This window comes from Neoarius graeffei, chromosome 5, assembly GCF_027579695.1.
Source record: "Neoarius graeffei isolate fNeoGra1 chromosome 5, fNeoGra1.pri, whole genome shotgun sequence".
NCBI lineage: Eukaryota > Metazoa > Chordata > Actinopteri > Siluriformes > Ariidae > Neoarius > Neoarius graeffei.
The window spans coordinates 100,217,811-100,239,784 of NC_083573.1; the positions used below are offsets into that span (position 1 = coordinate 100,217,811).

The 21,974-nt window shown below is 41.1% G+C and overlaps 1 protein-coding gene across 1 annotated transcript in view; it reads right to left on the bottom strand.

The window, feature by feature from the left end:
* dnah3 (dynein axonemal heavy chain 3) overlaps positions 1-21,974 on the bottom strand; it is an 83,487-nt gene that overhangs the window by 52,686 nt on the left and 8,827 nt on the right. Inside the window, exons 8-34 of the mRNA XM_060920859.1 lie at positions 20,959-21,154; positions 19,487-19,666; positions 19,223-19,359; positions 18,814-18,919; positions 17,951-18,129; positions 17,636-17,820; positions 17,211-17,334; positions 13,354-13,507; positions 12,096-12,240; positions 11,750-11,961; positions 11,515-11,606; positions 10,888-11,002; positions 8,995-9,111; positions 8,602-8,781; positions 8,353-8,489; positions 7,711-7,912; positions 7,391-7,483; positions 6,908-7,018; positions 2,994-3,108; positions 2,326-2,524; positions 2,092-2,200; positions 1,734-1,847; positions 1,318-1,494; positions 1,022-1,113; positions 723-942; positions 463-597; positions 137-248 (exon numbers count right to left, since the gene is read on the bottom strand). Coding sequence (XP_060776842.1) covers positions 137-248; positions 463-597; positions 723-942; positions 1,022-1,113; positions 1,318-1,494; positions 1,734-1,847; positions 2,092-2,200; positions 2,326-2,524; positions 2,994-3,108; positions 6,908-7,018; positions 7,391-7,483; positions 7,711-7,912; positions 8,353-8,489; positions 8,602-8,781; positions 8,995-9,111; positions 10,888-11,002; positions 11,515-11,606; positions 11,750-11,961; positions 12,096-12,240; positions 13,354-13,507; positions 17,211-17,334; positions 17,636-17,820; positions 17,951-18,129; positions 18,814-18,919; positions 19,223-19,359; positions 19,487-19,666; positions 20,959-21,154 — 3,938 coding nt within the window. The remainder of the gene's footprint in view (positions 1-136; positions 249-462; positions 598-722; positions 943-1,021; positions 1,114-1,317; positions 1,495-1,733; positions 1,848-2,091; positions 2,201-2,325; positions 2,525-2,993; positions 3,109-6,907; positions 7,019-7,390; positions 7,484-7,710; positions 7,913-8,352; positions 8,490-8,601; positions 8,782-8,994; positions 9,112-10,887; positions 11,003-11,514; positions 11,607-11,749; positions 11,962-12,095; positions 12,241-13,353; positions 13,508-17,210; positions 17,335-17,635; positions 17,821-17,950; positions 18,130-18,813; positions 18,920-19,222; positions 19,360-19,486; positions 19,667-20,958; positions 21,155-21,974) is intronic.

Sequence of the window (21,974 nt, forward strand, 5' to 3'; positions counted from 1 at the left end):
ACAGTTATTACAATGCAGTTACACTCCAATAGGTATTGTGTTACAGTTACTGCTTTATAACAGCAATGATGTGAAAAATTCTGTGGTCTTGACATTTCAAAAAAACTAAATCCTTTAATTGATTCAATGAGTTTACCTTCATTCAGGTCCTTCAGAGCTCCTGATAAAACTTTATATGCACAGGTCTTCCCCCCAAGTGGTTCACCAACAATCATAAAACCATGTCTCACTAGCATCATCTCATACACCTACACAACACACACACACACACACACACACACACACACACACACACACACACACACAAGTGAATGGATGGAGACATTAGATGGATGTGTGCACAAGGATGTTTGGGCGGATAAACGGAGGATACAGAGTCAGGGAGAAACAAACAGAGGGACAGACAGATCTATAGATTAATAGAGCAATACATAGTAAGGCAGGCAGACGGATTCAGGGTACCTGTATGATCTTGCCGATGAACCAGGGAATAGGCTGCAGTTTGAGTTTGACGATGTTCTCATGCATAGCTTTGAGCAGTAACTCATAATCAGGTTTCGGCAACACCACGCCAGGAAAGAGATCTGATATTATACCCTGACAGAAACACACAATTTCTTGTTCAGAATATCCCTCTTACATTACACAGTATTGTCATTTTACAGAAATAGAATCCACAAAGATTTACACACACACACACACACACACACACACACACACACCTCGAAGAGAGGGACATCCTGGGAAAGGAACTTGGCCATGTTGACGTCCATCAGTGCCCGGAGCAGCAGCACGCTCTCATCCTCCTGTGGGAACTTCAGTTTCAGGTTCCCCGCTGCAGTCAGGACTGATTTGACAGCTCGCATACCATAGTCATAATGATGCTGTGAGGAGAGCTGCTCTGAACACAGGCGATACGTCGCTACGATTTTTTGTGCCAGGCTAAAAAAAAAAAAAAATCAGTGATTAATTGGTCATTAATCAGTAATTAATAAATAATCAGCAATTAATCAGTAATTACCTGCGGGAATGAATGAAGCCCATGGAGTAGAGTGATATTTCTCCAATCAGTGCATAATCTGGCACCATCATGGCGACTGTACGGAACAGAGCCTACCCCACACACACACAAACACCAATTACACGTACGTCATTTATCAATATGATAATTTTTTTTTTATGAATTCACAGGAACAAGGTAATGATGTCATTAACAATTGTTATTTACAGCGCAAACATGCTACATGATTTTAAAACATGACTGGGATCTTTAGACCGTGTGTGTGTGTGTGTGTGTATGTGTGTGCCTGTGCCTACTTTAAGGTTATCGGGCAGCTCTGCTCGGCCGGCGTATCCTGGGTTCATGGTGATGAACACACAACACGTTGGGTTGAGTGAGAGCTCAGTTCCTTCAAACATAAACCGTTTCAGATTCTTCATTATGGCCTGCTGAATACTCAACACCTGCTGAGCCACCACTGATAGCACCTCCACCTGAGAGAGAGAGAGAGAGAGAGAGAGAGAGAGAGAGAGAGAGAGAAATAGAAACATATCATTGATAACACCTCCACCACCCCCCACATATATACTGTATATGACATATATCTATATTTTATTTATAAAATTTTCCATATTTTATTTCAGGAAATTTCATCTGTATGTTCAGCTGCCTTTGATATCCCATAATAATACCAGTGTAGTTTAGGATGTAGTGACTTTAATGTAGTACTAACCTCAATGCGGTTGAACTCATCAAAGCAGGCCCATGCTCCGGACTGGGCCAAACCTTTAAAGAATTTACTCATCGCTTTATAATCCAGACCATCTGAGCAATTAAACACCACACACTACACACACACACACACATACAGATTAACAAGAGATTATTCATTTTACATGAGGTACAAAAAAAAAATCAGTCAAATTCATAAAATTCAAATCAACTGTGTGTGCGTGTGCATGTGTAAGTGAGATAGATAGAGAGAGAGAGAGAGAGAGAGAGAGAGAGAGAGAGAGAGAGCGTGCATGTAAGAGAGACTCTGTGTGTGTGTGTGTGTGTGTGTGTGTGTGTGTGTGTGTGTACGTACGTACCTGTTTGGCCAGAGCCTTGGCCAGGTCTTTGGTGGTCTCTGTTTTTCCTGTACCTGCAGGTCCTTCCGGAGCTCCACCCAGATTCAACTTCAGAGCCCCCATCAATGTCCTGCAGCAGTCACACACAGTCAAAATTAGCATGTTGCATGGTGTCTCTGTGTGTGTGTGTGTGTGTGTGTGTGTGTGTGTGTGTGTGTGTGTGTGTGTGTGTGTGTGTGTGTGTGTGTTTATTACCTGTAGCAGCGGTCTGTGAGCGGGGTGATGACGAGTCGTGGTGAGTTCCCCAAATACTCATATCCGTATGTGACCTCGGTGCTGATCATCCTCAGTATGACCCCTCTTTCCTCCCAGTAATATCTCAGCTGTGACATCCACTGGAAGTCATTTAGAGATGACACGCCATCCTTTGCCAGCTTTGTCACAACATCACGTGCTGTATAAAAGTCAAAGGTCATGACCTCTTTGAACTCTTCTCTGTGATCAGGATTGGAGCTCTATGTATGAATGTAACTGTCCAGTCAAGTCTAAAATTCTGAATGCACTAATAAAAACAACAAAAAACAAAAAGTTCCTGGCCTAAAAATCCTGACATGCCAATAAAGTTTGTGGCCTGAAGTTCATGGGCTACAGTTGCTGGGCTAAATTCCTGAGCCTGGCCTGATGTTCCTAAACACTGGATGTCAGTTTTTCAGTAATAAGCAGCAGGAGAAAACACTGCACTAGTGTTTAATAACTAAGGAAATAAAAAAAAAACCTGTCTGTACATTAAATAAATTACACCAATCCTTCAATCAACATAACAATCTCATGACTAATTAAACTGATATTTCATTGTCATGCATATTAAAATAGCACTGGGCAGATAGAAGGCTCTGATGAGAGTGAAAGGTCATGATGGTTACCATGAACATCAATAACTGTTAGAGCTCCCAGCGTGAGTCTAGCTCCTCCTGAGAGTTTCCCTCTGACCAGCTCAACAATCTCTCCAATCTGATCATTACACTGATCCACGTATGCCTGTAAAACACACACAGACACACAGAGGTTGCTACTTCTGAATTGCAGTCAGAATATTAGCGATCTATGGACAGAAAGTAAGTAACCCAGCCACTGAGGTGCACAAGCCAGTGCATTCTTAGTGCCGGTCCCAAGCCCAGATAAATGAGGAGTGTTGTGTCAGGAAAGGCTTTTGGCGTAAAACTCATGCCAAATCAACAATGCGGATGATGAAGAGGACTTTCATACCGGATCGGTCGAGGCCCGGGTTAACAACGACTGCCACTGGAACTGTTTCCCAGTAGGTACCAGTGGAAACTATGATACTGGTGGGAAAAGGAGGAGAAAGAGAGGTGGAAGGTGAATTTGGAAGAAATATGAGAATAGAAAAGGCAGGAGAGTGGAATTGAAAGTAGGAACTTTAAATGTTGGTACTATGACTGGTAAAGGAAGAGAACTGTCTGATATGATGGAGAGGAGAAAGACTGGCATCCTGTGTGTACAAGAAACAAAGTAGAAGGGAAGTAAGGCCAGGAACATCAGAGGTGGTTTCAAGCTTTTCTATCATGGTGTGGATGGGAGGAGAAATAGTGTAGGGGTAATCTTGAATGAAGAGTAGTTTAAGAGTGTGTTGGAGGTAGTGAGTGACAGAGTGATGAGTGTGAAGCTGGAAATCAAAGGGGTGATGATGAACATTGTCAATGCATATGCCCCTCAAGTGGGGTGTGAGATGGAGGAGAAAGAAGAATTCTGGAGTGGTTGAAAGTTTACCAAAAAAGGAAAGAGTGGTGATTGGAGCAGACCTAAATGGGCATGTTGGAAAAGGGAACAGGGGTGATGAGAAGGTGATGGGTAGGTATGGAGTGAAGCAGTGGATTTTACAAAGAGGATGGAAATGCTGTGGTGAATACATACTTTAAGAAGAAAGAAGAGCATCGAGTAACATATAAGAGTGGAGGAAGGTGTTCTCAGGTGGAATATATTTCATGTCAGAGATGCAATCTGAAGGAGATTGGAGATAGCAGGGGAGGGTGTAGCTAAGCAGCATCGGGTGGTGGTCGGGATGATGATCTTAGATGTGAAAAAGAAGAAAGAGAAAGCTAAACCAAAAATCAGATGGTGGAAGTTCAAGGAAGAAGACTGTAAGTCAGAATTTATGGATATGGTGAGACAGACATTGGGTGAAGAGGTATTAGATGATTGGACAACTATGGCAGAAGTGGTGAGGGAGACAGCTAGGAAGTTGCAGGGAGTGACATCAGGACAAAGAAAGGAAGACAAGGAGACTTGGTGGTGGAATGAGGAAGTCCAGGAGAGTATAAGGAGGAAGAAGTTGGCAAAGCAAAGCTGGGATAAAAAGAAAGCTCTAGAGAGCAGACAAGAATACAAGGAAATGCAAGGGAAAGTAAAGGGAGCAGTGGCAAAGGTGAAAACAAAGGCATATGATGAACTATATGAAAGGTAAGACACTAAAGATGGAGAAAAGGACCTGTACCAACTAGCAAGGCAATGAGATCAAGTTGAGAAGGATGTGCAGCAGGTTAGGTTGATAAAGGATGCAGATGGAAATGTGCTGATAAGTGAAGAGTGTGTGTTGAGAAGGTGGATGAAGTAATTTGACAAGCTGAGAAATGAAGAAAATGAAAGAGGGAGAAGGTTGACTGAAGTGGGGATAGTCAATCAGGAAGTACAGCAGATTAGCAAGGAGGAAGTAAGGAAAACTATGAAGAGAATGAAGAGTACTAAGGCAGTCAGCCCAGATGATATCAGTGGAGGCATGGAGATGCTCAGGAGAGATGGCAATTGACTTTGTGACTAGATTGTGGAAAGTGAGAGGATGCCTGAGGAGTGGAGAAGAAGTATACTGGTACCAATTTGAAGGAAAGATGAATGGCACTAAATCCAGTGGTCGAGGGGAATTGTCCATGATGAATGTGATGCAACCTGCATGAGGGATTTACTTATTAATACTAAAAGGGCACTTGGTAGAGTGCATACCTCCGCCAAGCCACATATCTGTTTAAAGGGAAACATTTAAATGTCTTGTAATGACCTAATCAAAGCCCAGACCTCAATCCAATTGAAAATCTGTGGCATAACTTGAAGATTGCTGTACACCAGTACAATCCATCTAACTTGAAGGAGTTGGAGCAGATTTGTCTTGAGGAATGGGCAACAATCCCAGTGGCTAGATGTGCTAAGCTAATAGAGACATACCCCAAGAGACTTGCAGCTGTAATTGCAGCAAAAGGTGGCTCTACAAAGGATTGACCTTTTTTTTGGGGAGGATACCTATGCATACTCCAGGTTTGTTTTTTCATCTTCATTATTGTTTATGTCACAGTTAAACAATTTTCACCTTTAAAGTAGTAGGCATGTTGTGTAAATCAAATAGTGTTAACCCCCCCCCCCCCCCCCCCCCAAAAAAAAAAAAAAAAAATCCATTTAATTCCAGCTTGTAATGCGAAAAAACAGGACAAACACAAAGGGGGATGAATACTTTTGCAAGACACTGTATGTGAGCAGCAATATGATTTCATACCTGGAAAAATAACTAGAAGTTGTGGTACTGCATGAGGAAATCAGAAGTGGCAGAGAATCTGACATTGGTGCAGGATATGTATGAGGACAGTGTGATAGCAGTGAGATGTGCAGTGGGAATGACGGCGGCACCTAAGGCGGATGTTGGATTGTATCAGGGCTCGGCCCTAAGCCCTTTCTTGTTTACAATGGTAATGGACAGATTGACAGATGACATCAGGCAAGAGACCCCATGGACAATGTTTGTAGATTATATTGTGATCTGTAGTGAGAACAGGGAGCAAGTGGAAGAAAACTTAGAGACATGGAGGTATGTACTAGAGAGAAGGAGAATGAAAGTCGGTAGGAATAAGACAGAGTACATGTGCATGAATGATGGTGAGAACAGTGGAATGGCACAGCTACAAGGAATAGAGGTGGTCAAAGCAGACGAGTTCAAATATCTGGAGTCAATTGTACAAAGTAATGGAGAGTCCTGAAGAGAAATGAAAAAGAGAATGCAAGTAGGTTGGAATGGATGGAGGAGAGTATCAGGAGCGATTTGTGACAGAAGGTTGTCAGCAAGAGTGAAAGGGATGGAAAATGTACAAGACAGTAGTAAGACCAGTTATGTTGTATGGTTTGGAGACAGTGGCACTGACAAAAAGGCAGAAGGCTGAACTGGAGCTAGCAGAGTTGAAGATGTTGAGATTTTCATTGGGAGGGAAAAAGTTGGACAGGATTAGAAATGAGTATATTGGAGGGACAGGACATGTACAGTGCAAAAAATGATTTCTTATCAAGTGACAATATCTTGAAAATAATTGAAACGATCTAGCATTTCCTATTAGAAGAATACAAGACACCAATTCTGAGATTATTAAACCTAGTTCTAGATTGCAACCAACTTATTCCAAGATGTCTTATCAAATAAAAATATCTGCCCATGCGGCAAGATAATTTCACTAGTATTAAGTCATTTTTTTCCTCAAATTCAGTTTTAAATTTTTTGCAGTGTAGGACGGCTTGGAAAAAAGTGAGAGGCAAGATTGAGATGGCTTGGACACATATATCCAGGGTACATTGGGAAAAGAATGCTAGAGGTGGAGTTGTCAGGTAGAAAGAAAAGAGGAAGACAAAAGATGAGATTTATGGATGTGGTGAAGGATGGGTGGGAGAGAAAAAGATACGGAGGACGGGGAGATGGAGGGACATTATCCGCTGCGGTGACCCCAATGGGAACAGCTGAAAGAAGAAGAAAATGTAACGGAAGTGTGTGTGTGTGTGTTTATATACTTACAGGCAGGGTGTTTTTCTCTATAGCGTCAGATACCTCACTGGTCCAAAAAATGGAGGAAGCACAGATCACTACCTGACCAGGCCACTGCAACACCCACTTCTTCCTGGGGACCTGACACACACACACACACACACACACACACACACACACACACACACACACACACACAGTGCTTTTGTTACACCTGTACTAGTGTACTAGTTTACTAGTACTAGTGTACTAGTTTATTTATTTAATATTAAATTTATTTAATTATTTATTTAATAAAACACAAACTGTGTTGTTTTAACACACTAGTGTGTTAAATAGTTCAACACAGTTACTGTGTTATAGAGTTCAACACATTTATTAACACAAACTGTGTTGTCCTTATATAAACACGCTGATGTGTTAAATATGTGTTGTTTTTAACACATCTCTTTTGAGAGAGAAAAAGTACTATTTAGGTACATTAACAACAGGTTAAAGATTGTGATTGTGTACCTCAGGGTACTGATCGATCCCTCTTTTTATGACATCTTTCACACTCCTCAGCATCATGTGCTCTACCTCCAGGAGCCACCTCTCCACCATGCCCTACACACACACACACACACACACACACACACACACACACACACACACACACACACACACACACACACACACACACACACACACCCCTCAACAATGTCCTCAAGTACTAGAAACTCATATTGCAAATCACACATATAGCAGCCTAGCCTTATACATTCTTCTGTACAATAAACACACAGGTAAAATTACACACACACACACACACACACACACACACACACACACACCTTGGCCTTAGCAGGGTCAATGTGGCGTGTGAAGGGGACAATCTCTTTCTCGGAGCTGATCATCCCGGTGATTTCAAGCTCTGCATCGAACTCCAGCTTAGCAATTCCTTCAAAGCACTTCTTCAGGTGAGGCTGAACTCGCTGAGGATCCTTCGTCTCAGACAGGATCTCCAAAAGCTCGTCGTTAGACAGGAAGAAGAACCTGCAGCGGTGACAGTGAAAAGGTTGTTGTTTGACATGTTTATGTGCTCTGATTTTTACAATTGTTACCAGTAAATTAGCAAAGCAGGCTAACTGTATTAGCTACGTATGTATACTCAGCAGAGGCAGCAGCAGTAACTGCTACTTCCCTCCATTACATCACATTAGAGTACAGGCATTCAGCAGACGCTTTTATCCAGAGTGACATACAACAAGTACAAAAGTCAGGTAGAAGAAGTGCTGAACTTCTAGACAAGAAAGTTCTGGTGCAAAGCCAATATCCCATTAGGAACAGACTAAGATGTACTCAAACAATAAATTAATGCCGAAACCTAGGACTGAACCAGGGACCAAATTTTATTTTTTTTCTATGATGTAACTATTTATCTTGTGTGTGTGTGTGTGTGTGTGTGTGTGTGTGTGTGTGTGTGTGTGTGTTACCTGGGAAAGTAGAGTCTTTTTTCCTCCAAGTAGGTGTTCAGACCTCGCTGAATGTCCTCCAGATAGATATTTGCCTCCTGCAGACGCTTCAGCATGTTGGGCTGGCCCGTGGCCACTAACACATGTGTATCCTTTAGCTGATATATAGGATATAAATAACATCAGAATATTGTTGTGATATATAAAAAAAAGACATTATCAAATACACACAAGAACGTGTTCCACACACACACACACACACACACACACCGCTTCAGCAATGATGTCCCTCCAGTAGGCGTCAACGATGCTGAACTTGCGGCCCTCCTCAGGCATCTGCGCAATGATGTCCTCCGAGCTGAAGATGGGCTCCAGGTAGAGCCAAGCAGCCTGACAGACTAGCATGGCATCCAAAATATCCTGCATCTCCAAGAGCTTCTCCTCCCATTGCTGCGTTGAGTGACAGAGAAAAAGACCGACAGGTTAGTGTGCTACTGAAACAGTTATGCTTGTTTTCCACTCCAACAGTTATAGTAGTATTTCTTAGTGTGTTTATGGTAGACATCCTCGTTCCAGTTATGACAGTTTGTTCATTTGTTAGTGCATTTGCAGTATTTGTTAGTGTGTTAATGTTAGCTGTGCTGCTGTGTGTGTATTACCTACCTTGCACTCTGCCTCGATGTGCTTGATGAATGGAGATCCCCTTATTGTTTGTGCCTTTATGATGTGATCATCCAACAATGCCTGAATGTCATCCACTACAGAGAGAACACTTGTACCCTGTACACACACACACACACACACACACACACACACACACACACACACACACACACACACACACACCGAGTCATGTCGAAGACATAAAGGATACACCCATGAACTAAACACTTGCATTCGCTGGACTGCATCACACTTTGACAAACAAGATCAAAACAATATTTCCAAAAACCTACCACCACTAACTGATCAAGTACAAGCTCACGATGAAAATCTGACCAGTCTTAAAGGACTGGGTAGGGACAGCAGATAATTTAAACCATGGCTGCAGTCTTGACAATTGACTTTGCTGCTACATGATAATCACCTTGAGCACTGGGCAGAAGACTTTTAACTCTTTAAATATAAGCAGTTAGTTTATTTGATGAACCATCTCACCCTGATGGACTCACTGCTAAGATTCCAAAAATCTGGTACAATACTTGAAGGTGTACAGTATCATCAATACATAGATGACCTCATGCTCATCTGAAGGTGTATAGTACGTTACATTACATTACAGGCATTTAGCAGACGGTCTTATCCAGAGCGATGTACAACAACCACATAGCAGCCTGGGGAGCAGTTGGGGGTTAGGTGCCTTGCTCAAGGGCACTTCAGCCATTCCTGCTGGTCCAGGGAATCAAACCAGTAACCCTTTGGTCCCAATGCTGCTTCTCTAACCATTAGCCCATGGCTTACCCATGTACAACCATTGACTGTATAAAACATGGATGGTGTGGTTCCATTGCCTTCCATTCTATAGAAATGAAGGCAAAATTCCTCTGCCATTGTCAAATTTGGAGCCATAATCTGCACTGTAGAGATGAGAGTCTACATCAGGTACTACACCTACTTGTTTGTTAGCCCCACCCCCATCTCCCAACCAAGGTCCAGAGCAGTGCAGAATGTCTTCATTCTCAAATTCTCCTTATTACATATATTCAGAGAGCCTCAATAGTTTCAGCTGGAGATGTGTCTAGTAAGGAATTTTATCACTTGAACTGGAAATTCAATGACACTGATATGAATAATGTTACCCATTTGGTTAATAACTCATTATTCTGAGTGCACTGTAAACTAACTCGCCTACTTATAAAATCCATCTTAATGTTATTGGTAGTGTTTGTGTTCATTGGTGAACAAATGGCTTTTCTACAAACTGGCTGTAGGTCATTAATACTAAAATAATATAGCTATCAAGGTGGCTATATGGCTGGTAGCTAACACGATTAAACTAGTCTTTTTCTATGAAACCTCTCACTATTTCAGACAGTAGACATGGTCACTTCTAGCCAAGAGTGTCAATCACTTCACTCCCAAGTGTAGCCACACCTTCTTACTTTATAGCAGAATAATGTTTTAAAACCAATTTCTTGGGGACCATAAAAAATGCGCAACATCAAGAAAACTAACTGTATGATTTAGACACTATAGATGGAAAGACAGTTTAGACGAGAAAAGTGACACTGAAAATACTTTGTCATTGAAACACATGGGCATGGGTGGAAATAAATGTACTGCAACCAGCCAGTAGGGGCGGTAGACCTGTGATGGCTTCACTTTTTTGATACAATATACTGTCCATGTTTTCTACAATTAATGGTACCAACAACATGCAGATGACCTTGAGATCATCCGAAGGTGTACAGGGCCCAATTCAGGACATTGTGTCCTCTGTGTATCATTCACTTAGGCATCAAAATCAACCAACTAAAAATGCCCAAGACAGGACTCTGTCTTTCAGCTCTCCAGAATTTACTGCACAAGGTGTGTGTGTGTGTGTGTGTGTGTTACCGTGTCTCTGTATTCTTTAAAGTCAAACTTGAGCGCTGTCCACTCGCTGTTCATCTTTTGTAAAGCATTTTCCAGAGAGTACTCCTTACTGGCAGCTGCACCAATGTCCTCTAACCTACAGAGGCAGAGTCGAATATTTATAGTAGCAAGTTTCCAGATGTTCTAACAATATAAATTATCTTATTTCCTTATGTTTCTTGTATTAAAGTTCCATTTGTGTACATTGAGAACCAAATCTTGGAGTAAGCATTGCCCTGCTCTGTGTTTTTATTGATATATATCAATAAAATATGGTGATGATATATATAAATTTTTATTGATTTATAAAAATGAAAATACAGAGCAGGACAATGCTTACTCCAAGATTTGGTTCTCAATGTACACAAATGGAACTTTATGTAAGTATCAATGTCAGAGTAGTTCTACTGCTTATCACATCATTTTGACATTTAAAGCATAGCGTAAGTGCTGCTGTTATTTTCATTTAATGCTAATGCTGAAAATGACATTAATTTTGTTATTTAGCAAGAATGCTTATACATGTAGTAAACATAAAATGTAGAAAAAACAGTCATCAGTTAAATTTCCCATGATGTCTATTATCTAGTGTCTGATCTGAGCGCTTACTTGTCAACATGTTCGGGCAGGCCGAGCTCCACCATGTCGAGGAGAGAAGTGTGTGGTTCTGGCTTTACCTCCAATCCCACAATGCTGCTGATCTGGAAACAATTCATCCAGAGAAAGGATCACAACTTACAGTATGACTTCAAAATATAAGACACAACAGACACTGACATTTTTGACTAGACAGCACTCATTTAATTCTGTGTGTGTGTGTGTGTGTGTGTGTGTGTGTGTATACCCTTTCCCAGTGGCGGCCTTTCATGCCAGGGTTACAGATGGTGCTCAGGATAGGCAGGTGCTGCTTGAACTTATTGATTTTGGTGCAGAAGCTGTCTGCCACTCGGCGTGGAGCCGCCACCTCAGAGAAAACCTTAACCAGCTTGTACATTTGACTGTACATGCTAGAAAGATCATCAGAGATGCGCATTGCATTCAGCTCTTTGAAGGGGCCTGCAGCGCGTGCACACACACACACACACACACACACACACACACACACACACACATCATAGGTTTCCATTTTGTTCTGAGGACAACAGTTCATCATGGTTGTTGTTGTTGTTTTGTGTGTGTGTGTGTGTTACCATTCATCCAGATGTCTGATTTGGTGTGGAAGTTCAGTGCTGTGTTCCACAGCTGGTCGTACAGCTGTTTGCTGGTTATGATGGTTTGCAGCAGGGGGAATCGAGTCTGCTCTTTTTCCAACAAACACTCCTCCTTGTTAATGTACTGCACACACACACACACACACACACACACACACACACACACACACACACACAGCAGCAATAAAACATTTAAATATTCCCAGATCATTTTTTACATTCCTCATCCTTACATGTTTTTTTTTTTTTTTTTAAATCTAAAACAGGGTTTGACTGAGAAGGGGTTTTTGGCACCGATATCGATATCACTAAAAAGGTCTGAGATTTCCAATAACTGATATTTTCGCATGATATCCACCCCTTGGGGGGGGGGGGGGGGGGGAGTCCTCATTCAGTATTAAATCATTGCAAATAGTCAGAGTGTCAAGCAGGCTTAAATGTACATGAACAAAATAAATAAATCCATAAATAAATAAATGATTGTGAATTATGTACACAACTTTAATTAGGTCTATGTATATAACGATTCATCTGGAAACATGCATGCTTATTACTTATGTGCTTTCAAGATATAGCCTACTTAATGAGAAAAAGAAATGTTTCATACATCTACATCACTCAAATATAGCATATATCCAATGTTGATAGAACTATTAAATGCATTACGATACTTTATTAGTGTATTTATACAGGAACTGTACAAAATATTATTTCAGTTAAAACTAAAATATATGGTTTGTACATCCTGTATATGCCTATAATTTATGTTTACAAGTGAAACTGATTTTTTTTTTAAATAGCTGAACATCTTCTGAAAGCCCTCTGAGGGACAAATAACATAATGGCAACATTCATAACATTTCAAAGGATCCATCTTCTGGCTGCATTTCTTTTTAATTGCCATTTATCATCCGTTATAAACACCAAAACCCATTTAGCTTATATCAGCACAGCGATTTATCAGTTGGACCTTAATCAAAAACAACTTATAACTGAGAAGGTAAGGGTCTTGCTCAAGGACCTAACAGCGCTTGGTGGTGTTTGTTCATGCTGGAACTGGAACCTACAACCTTCCCATCAGCAGCCCAAAGCCCTACCTACTGAGCTACCAAGCCCCACCCCCCAAAAAAAAAATCCAGAGCATTCTACTTAGGCACATGGGAATAAATCCTCAGGCAGCCAGACCTTGAATGTTCCATGGCAGGGAAAACATCGAATATAAGACACACACACACACCTCAAACTCTGTGTTGGCTTCCTCCAGAAATGCTGAGATCTCATTGAGTTTCTCCACATTGTTCTTCATCTCCTCCAAACTCATCACTTCTTTCTTCTTAAACGTTTGCATTTCATGAGATAAATCCTCCAGTGTGTGTTCCAGCTCTTCAATCCTGTCACAGACACACACACACACGTCTTTAGGCACATATTTTCGTTTTGTTATCAAGATTTTTTTTTGACAATGTAACACACACAATAATAAAAGACATTGCCAGTTCCTAGCAGGTAGCATACAGTATGCAGTAACTAGGAAGTGATTTGGAACTCTTTCTTTCTGTCTATTAAAAAATTAATGAATGAATAACTGAGGATAAAATAGATATATTATACGGACACAAGTGTTTTACTGGGAAATACACCACTTGTATTTTTCATACGAGCTCTATGCGGGACATGGAGAACCAAAACCGTGACATAAATCTCTATATGTCAATTTTGTAATAAATTTCAATACTTTTTGTTTGTGAATGTGTCGATATAGTAAAAAGAAAATCACTTGGTGACTTGAAGATATGAAGTTTATCTTCTCATGTTGAAAAATTTGTATTTTTCATACAAAATACATCACGGATCTGAGTGACATATTTAAATAATATTGGCTGGCATTGAGTGGTATATCAGATATATTCCATTCAGCTAGCATGATACTGAATGAGTCGAAGACGAGTAGCTGAATGGAATATATCTGATAGACCATGAAAAAAGCCAGCCAATATTATCATTATACATACACATTCCTTTCAGGTGTTCAACACATCTTTCTCTTTCAAAATTCTCTCAAAATCTTCAGTATTTAATGAAGCAAACCTGGCAGTTATGTTTGTTTACAAATTGTCACAGTCGCTTGCTAGCGCCAAGTTTTACGTCTCCGACATGTCTCTTTTCCAGTTTTTCGATGTCCGTTGGTATATTTTTCTCCTGTAAATATGCGTGAAGAGTATCTAATGAAGGTTTGGGAGCCTTTCAAGTGTTCAACGTGTCTTCCTCTTTCCCAGTAAACAAAGAAATGCTTTTGCGCATGCGCAGCAGAAAACTTTCTCATTGCATATTCACATTAGCTCAGACATGTGACATCATGTTGTCATGACATCCATATAATATTGTAAACCATATTCAATGCTCATTCTCCATTGGGTAGAGTGACATAATACACATAGGTTAAGGGATATGCTAACAGTATTGCATGCTATCAGACCAAATGAATAAACCCGCTAGAAGGGAATAGAACATATGCTTTTATTCAATGGAAAAAGTGTCCTGTATGTATAATAATTCCCAATATTTCACTCCAATGATGTCACTCTTAGTGTTTTCCCGCTGACTAGACGCATGTTGTCAAAATGGTGAACTGGTTCAAAATTAAAATTATTTTGATTATCTTGCGGGGGTGGGGGGGGGTTGTGTGTATGTCTTATCACATCTCATTATCTCTAGCCACTTTATCCTGTTCTACAGGGTCGCAGGCAAGCTGGAGTCTATCCCAGCTGACTACGGGTGAAAGGTGGGGTACACCCTGGACAAGTCGCCAGGTCATCACAGGGCTGACACATAGACACAGACAACCATTCACACTCACGTTCACACCTACGGCCAATTTAGAGTCACCAGTTAACCTAACCTGCATGTCTTTGGACTGTGGGGGAAACCGGAGCACCCGGAGGAAACCCATGCAGACATGGGGAGAACATGCAAACTCCGCACAGAATGGCCCTCGTCGGCCACGGTGCTCGAACCCGGACCTTCTTGCTGTGAGGCGGCAGCGCTAACCACTACACCACCGTGCCGCCATATATACATTCACCACTTGAAAATAAACTTCATATCTTCACACCACCATGTAATATCCATCCATCCATTATCCATAACCTATCCCAGCTGACTATGGGCGAGAGGCGGGGTACACCCTGGACAAGTCACCAGATCATTGCAGAGCTGACACACAGAGACACAGAACCATTCACACTCACACCTACAGTCAATTTAGAGCCACCAGTTAGCCTAACCTGCATGTCTTTGGAGGAAACCAGAGCACCCGGAGGAAACCCACACAGACACGGGGAGAATATATAAACTCCACACAGAAAGGCCCCCCGTCGGCCACTGGGCTCAAACCTACAGTGGTGCTTGAAAGTTTGTGAACCCTTTAGAATTTTCTATATTTCTGCATAAATATGACCTAAAACATCATTAGATTTTCACACAAGTCCTAAAAGTAGGTAAAGAGAACCCAGTTAAACAAATGAGATAAAAATATTATGCTTGGTCATTTATTTATTGAGGAAACTGATCCAATATTACATATCTGTGAGTGGCAAAAGTATGTGAACCTCTAGAATTAGCAGTTAATTTGAAGGTGAAATTCGAGTCAGGTGTTTCCAATCAATGGGATGACAATCAACTGTGAGTGGGCACCCTGTTTTATTTAAAGAACAAAGATCTATCAAAGTCTGATCTTCACAATACATGTTTGTGGAAGTGTATCATGGCACGAACAAAGGAGATTTCTGAGGACCTCAGAAAAAGCATTGTTAATGCTCATCAGGCTGGAAAAGGTTACAAAACCATCTGTAAAGAGTTTGGACTCCACCAATCCACAGTCAGACAGATTGTGTACAAATGGAGGAAATTCAAGACCATTGTTACCCTCCTCAGGACTGATCGACCAACAAAGATCACTCCAAGAGCAAGGCGTGTAATAGTCAGCGAGATCACAAAGGACCCCAGGGTAACTTCTAAGCAACCGAAGGCCTCTCTCACATTGGCTAATGTTAATGTTCATGAGGCCACCATCAGGAGAACACTGAACAACAATGGTGTGCATGGCAGGGTTGCAAGGAGAAAGCCACTGCTCTCCAAAAAGAACATTGCTGCTTATCTGCAGTTTGCTAAAGATCACATGGACAAGCCAGAAGGCTATTGGAGAAATGCTTTGTGGACGGATGAGACCAAAATAGAACTTTTTGGTTTCAATGAGAAGCATTATGTTTGGAGAAAGGAAAACACTGCATTCCAGCATAAGAACCTTATCCCATCTGTGAAACATGGTGGTGGTAGTATCGTGGTTTGGGCCTCTTTTGCTGCATCTGGGCCAGGACGGCTTGTCATCATTGATGGAACAATGAATTCTGAATTATACCAGTGAATTCTAAAGGAAAATGTCAGGACATCTGTCCATGAACTGAATCTCAAGAGAAGGTAGGTCATGCAGCAAGACAACGGCCCTAAGCACACAAGTCATTCTACCAAAGAATGGTTAAAGAAGAATAAAGTTAATGTTCTGGAATGGCCAAGTCAAAGTCCTGACCTTAATCCAATCAAAATGTTGTGGAAGGACCTGAAGCGAACAGTTCATGTGAGGAAACCCACCAACATCCCAGAGTTGAAGCTGTTCTGTACGGAGGAACGGGCTAAAATGCCTCCAAGCCGGTGTGCAGGACTGATCAACAGTTACCAGAAACGTTTAGTTGCAGTTATTGCTGCACAAGGGGGTCACACCATTTACTGAAAGCAAAGGTTCACATACTTTTGCCACTCACAGATATGTAATATTGGATCATTTTCTTCAATAAATAAATGACCAAGTTTCATATTTTTGTCTCATTTGTTTAACTGGGTTCTCTTTATCTACTTTTAGGACTTGTGTGAAAATCTGATGATGTTTTAGGTCATATTTATGCAGAAATATAGAAAATTCTAAAGGGTTCACAAACTTTCAAGCACCACTGTAGAACCTTCTTGCTGTGAGGTAACAGTGCTAACCACTACACCACCATGTGTGTGTGCGCGTGTGTGTGCATGTGCATACGTGTGTACCTCTTCTGCAGTTTTTTCTCAGCATCATCTCTCTGATTAGCCAGTTTGTCTTTATTAACTTTACACACAAATGCGATCTTCTTCAGCCATTGGAACACACTGCTGTTCAGCCTAATGTCATCATCTACACACACACACACACACACACACACACACACACACACACACACACATATTGTCAGTCATTTAGTGTCAGTACATATCCACCTTAGATTTTACATTCCTCTTTATCTCACACTATGTTTAAGTTGTGGATCTGATAAAAATATATATTCCAATATCTTGTAGTTCACTTTGGATTATTTTAGACTTTCCTCTATAAAGATTGGTGGTTTTGCCTATTAAATAAGTCAATTTCACAAAGAGTGGAAAAACAGAATAAAAATAATGATATTGTTTTTTAGATTTGTTTTCAGCCCCAGTACCAGTGAGAGTGGCGTAGTCCAGCAGGAACCTTAGGCGTTTGGCTGCTTCACAAAGATCATCACGCAGTGCCAGTATAGTTACACCGCTGGTTTGTTCCACGAAGTTATCGAGCTCCACGAGTTCTTCTGTGTTGGTTGGTACAGTCATCACTGTTTTCTCAATCTGCTCACACCGCTCACAGACCCTGTGCGCACGCGCGCACACACACACACACACACACACACACACATACATTTCACCCCAGCAGCTATCTCATTATGCAGAATGTGTGTAGATATGTGGTGCATTATGGGTAGTTTAATGTTTCTCCTTACCTCTGGTTGAATTGTCGGTTCTCCTCCAGCCTGTAGTTGATGAGAAGGTCTTTCAGGTTCTCCGTACGATCAAACAGATCCTGCCGGAGCTTCACAGCATCCAGACAAAAGAGTGACAGGGGGACAGTCACACGAAGAGGGGCGATCTCGTTCCACACACAGTTAACTTGCTCAATCTTCTGCTCACACACATACACACAGACACACACACAGGGTGATCACAGCATCAATGATTTCTTCAGGACACAGTCATATTTTTAATAATATATTTAACAGTGTTAAATATATTATTAAAAACAAAAAAAAATAAATTAATGTTATTTATTTATAAGTCAAGTCAAGTCAACTTTATTGTCAAATATGCTATACATGCTCGACATACAGCACAGATGAAATTTCAGTCCTCTCTGACCCACGGTGCAAACAGGCAATGCAATAAATAAAAATAGAATAATTGAAAAAAAAAAAAACAACAATATAAACAGTATAAACACTCTAGATAGGAACTAGACATAGACTAAACACTCAGACAAACAATATAAACAGTGTAAATAAACAGTATAAGAACTAGACATAGACTAAACACTCAGACAATATAAACAGTATAAACACTCTAGATATGAACTAGACGTAGACTAAACACTCATACACACACACACACACACACACACACACATAAATTGGTTCAAATAACCAAACAGTCAAGGGCACTTGAGGTACTATAGCAGGTAAACATGAAACATGAAATAAGCAGTATAAACAAACTAGCAGCTGTTAAGATGAGGTAGTGCGGAATAGTGCAATTGAGATTAATACATTTTGAGCTTGTGTGTGTGTGTGTGTGTGTGTGTGTGTGTGTTTACTTTGGAAAAATCCTGTAGAGAGAAATTTTCCTGGAGAAATGAGAGCATATCCTGTCTGGCTGACTGATCCAGCAGATTACTGTATTTATCATAAATGCCCAAATATCTGCAGAACACAAAACACACACAGAAAGTTAATAAATAAATAAATAAATAAATAAATCTGTGAGGCTCTGGATCACACAGAGGGCCAAGTTTCACCCTCATTTTGAGAGCTCGCATATTTTGTGCTACTATTGTTCCTGCCTCCTGCTCTAAGATTGACTTGTACCGTACAAGCAGTCTGACAGCTGCAAAGTTGAATTGTGGAAAAAGGAAATCTTCTCGAACAAAGTGAGGAGGAAGTCATTTTATATCTGCTTTAAACTTTGTGAGTGGTGATACAGGTGTATTTAAAACTCTCGCTTACTTATGTGGGCCAACAGAGTTCCTTTGGTAGATCGCTCTGGCTTGATTGAGCATGTCTGTCACAAGCGACTCATCCTGTCTGACAGAGCGCAGAATGTAGTCCTGCTTCCGGAGCTCAGGGAACAGGTTAATCTCCACCTAAAAGAAAACTCAGGTTAAAATTCAGTCATAGAATGTCAAAGTGGTCGTTCATGTTGTATCATCTCCCAACAGAAACACCTGTGGGTCTGTGTGCCTGTGTGTGTCTGTGTGTGGGTGTGTGTACCCGGGGTATGTTGTCAGCGCTGGTGATGACCTGGACGAATGATTCTTTGATGATCTCCCAGCACTGAGCCAGCGAAGGCTGAAACACGATGCTTGAGTCCTCTACCCTCAGCTTGACCAACAGGAGTGGATACTGTGTGTAACGCAACTCATCATAACACTCTCCAAAATCATTACCATCCTGCAGACATCACACACACACAAATTTAGATATTAAGTAGAAGCGTTTAGATCAGAACAGATGATTTCAAGATCAATGGTTTACTAACTATGAGAAGAGGCTTATTGCCCAACAAGGAGGGTTTAGTTACTATGAAATGGGGCTTATAACAAGGGTTTAGTTACAATAAAATGGGGCTTACTGTCTAACAAGAATGGTTTGGTTACAATAAGATGGGGCTTATTGTCAAGTAAGGAGGGTTTAGTAACTAGAGGGCCAGTGCCCAGTAAGGAGAACATTATATAAGACACAGCAACTTCCAATGCGATCCGGAATCACATGTAGTAGATGATTTTTGTGGCAGCAGGTAATATCAACCCTTTCTGCCAGCTACCACAACAAGTATATTCCAGACCTGTAGGAAACACTGCTCATTGTCTCATTTCACACTGTTTCTGTTGTTGTGTCATATGTCGATGCTGTCACCGCACAATACACCTGTTAAATGATTGGCTGTCTGTGTCACTCATACCTCTTTTCCACCAAATCAGTTCCAGGGCTGGTTCGGGGCCAGTGCTGGTGCTGGTTCACAACTCGTTCAACTTGCGAGCCAGCTGAGAACCAGTTTGCTTTTCCATAGCTCGGGGTGCTAAGCGGAGCCATGTCCGTTACGTCGCTGCATACGTCCGTTACGTCGCTACATACGTCCGTTACGTCGCTGCGTTTGTATAAACCTTGGCGCGAACATCGTAGCAACAACAACACGGAGAAGAAGCAGCAGCAGCAACAACAACAATAATAATGGATGACCGCGTTTGTACAGCTGCTGCTTCTCGCCGCTTAAAAATGACGACCTTTTGTGATCTTGCTATTGTTGTTGGTCTTAACAACTCTGCCCCCCCGCTGACGTAAGCGGTTCTTTTCTCTGGCCCAGCAAAGAGTTGGTGCTAGCCTGGAACCGGTTTTTCTGGCCCCAGAGCCAGTTCTTTGTCAGTGGAAACAGAAAACCCGGTTCTAAACTAAGCACTGGCCCCGAACCAGCCCTGGAACTGATTTGGTGGAAAAGGGGCATCATAGCGCATTCCAGTATCAAGGGATATGAGTCAGGAAGGGGGAGGGAGAATGCTTGGGGTTTGTTCATGCAATTGAACTTAGCGTATTCACTGTGTGCTTTTGTGGCGGTTTGAATTTCATGCATTTAAGTGAAACTATCAAACATTCTGTTGGACAATTTTCTTACTGCTATTGATGATGTGTCTATTGATGGGAAATATCGCTATCATTTTATTGCCCAGGCCTAAGTCTAGCCATACCTGGTACAGTGACAAGAAGCCTAGCAGGTCCCGCAGTGATGCTATCACCAGGCTGCGGAGTTGTAGTGACATCAGTGCAGCCACACAGGAGAAAAACTGATGCACCTTTACAGGGACACTGACCTCCCTCTTTGGCACTAGGTGCAGCCAAGAATCCTTATATGTAAAAAAGAGGGACGCACACTGTGGCAACCACCTACACACACACACACACACACACACACACACACAGATACATAACTCAAAAAATGTAGTCTAGGAAAATATTTGAGTTTTCATTGTAGTTCTGGTATTAATATTGTAAAACAAATAGAGATATGTGAACATAACACTGTACTTTTTATTTACTGTTTTATATGACTATATGTTTTCACTGTTTCCTGTATGCTTCTGTCAAACCTCTTTTGCTGTAACTTTACAAACATCATTATTTCCATCAGCCCCTAGGCTTAGCTACAATTCTCCAGTCATTTTAGCCTTGACCCATATTCTGACTAATCACATCTCTTGTGTTAGTGTTATTCCTGCTTCCTGTGCTTGGATTGGCTGGTTGGTCTTACAAAGAGTCTGCAAGTTGGTCAGGGAGGAGCTTGAGTGTGGAAAACTTCTCTTTAACTGTAGTTCAATGAACACCATTATTCCTGCACTAATTCTCCAATCTTGTCAGTCTTATATCATGTTTCTGGTGCTGGGAAGTAGTGAATGAAGTGATGGATACAATGCTGAATCAAGAGGGCAGAGTAAAGTTATATATACACAGCAAGCACCAGGGATATAAGTGAATATGAATACACAATTCAGATCAAACAGACAACAGACCATGCCCACTCCAACAACCCCTGGCAAAAAATATGTAACCACTACTCTTGAAGGATGTTCATTCAGCTGTTTTACTTTGTAGCAAAAAAAAAACCTAATAATAATAATAATTAAAAAAAAATTAAATCACAAATATGACACAAAATTATTTTATTTAACAGCTGAACATTCTGGGTGGCATGGTGGTGTAGTGGTTA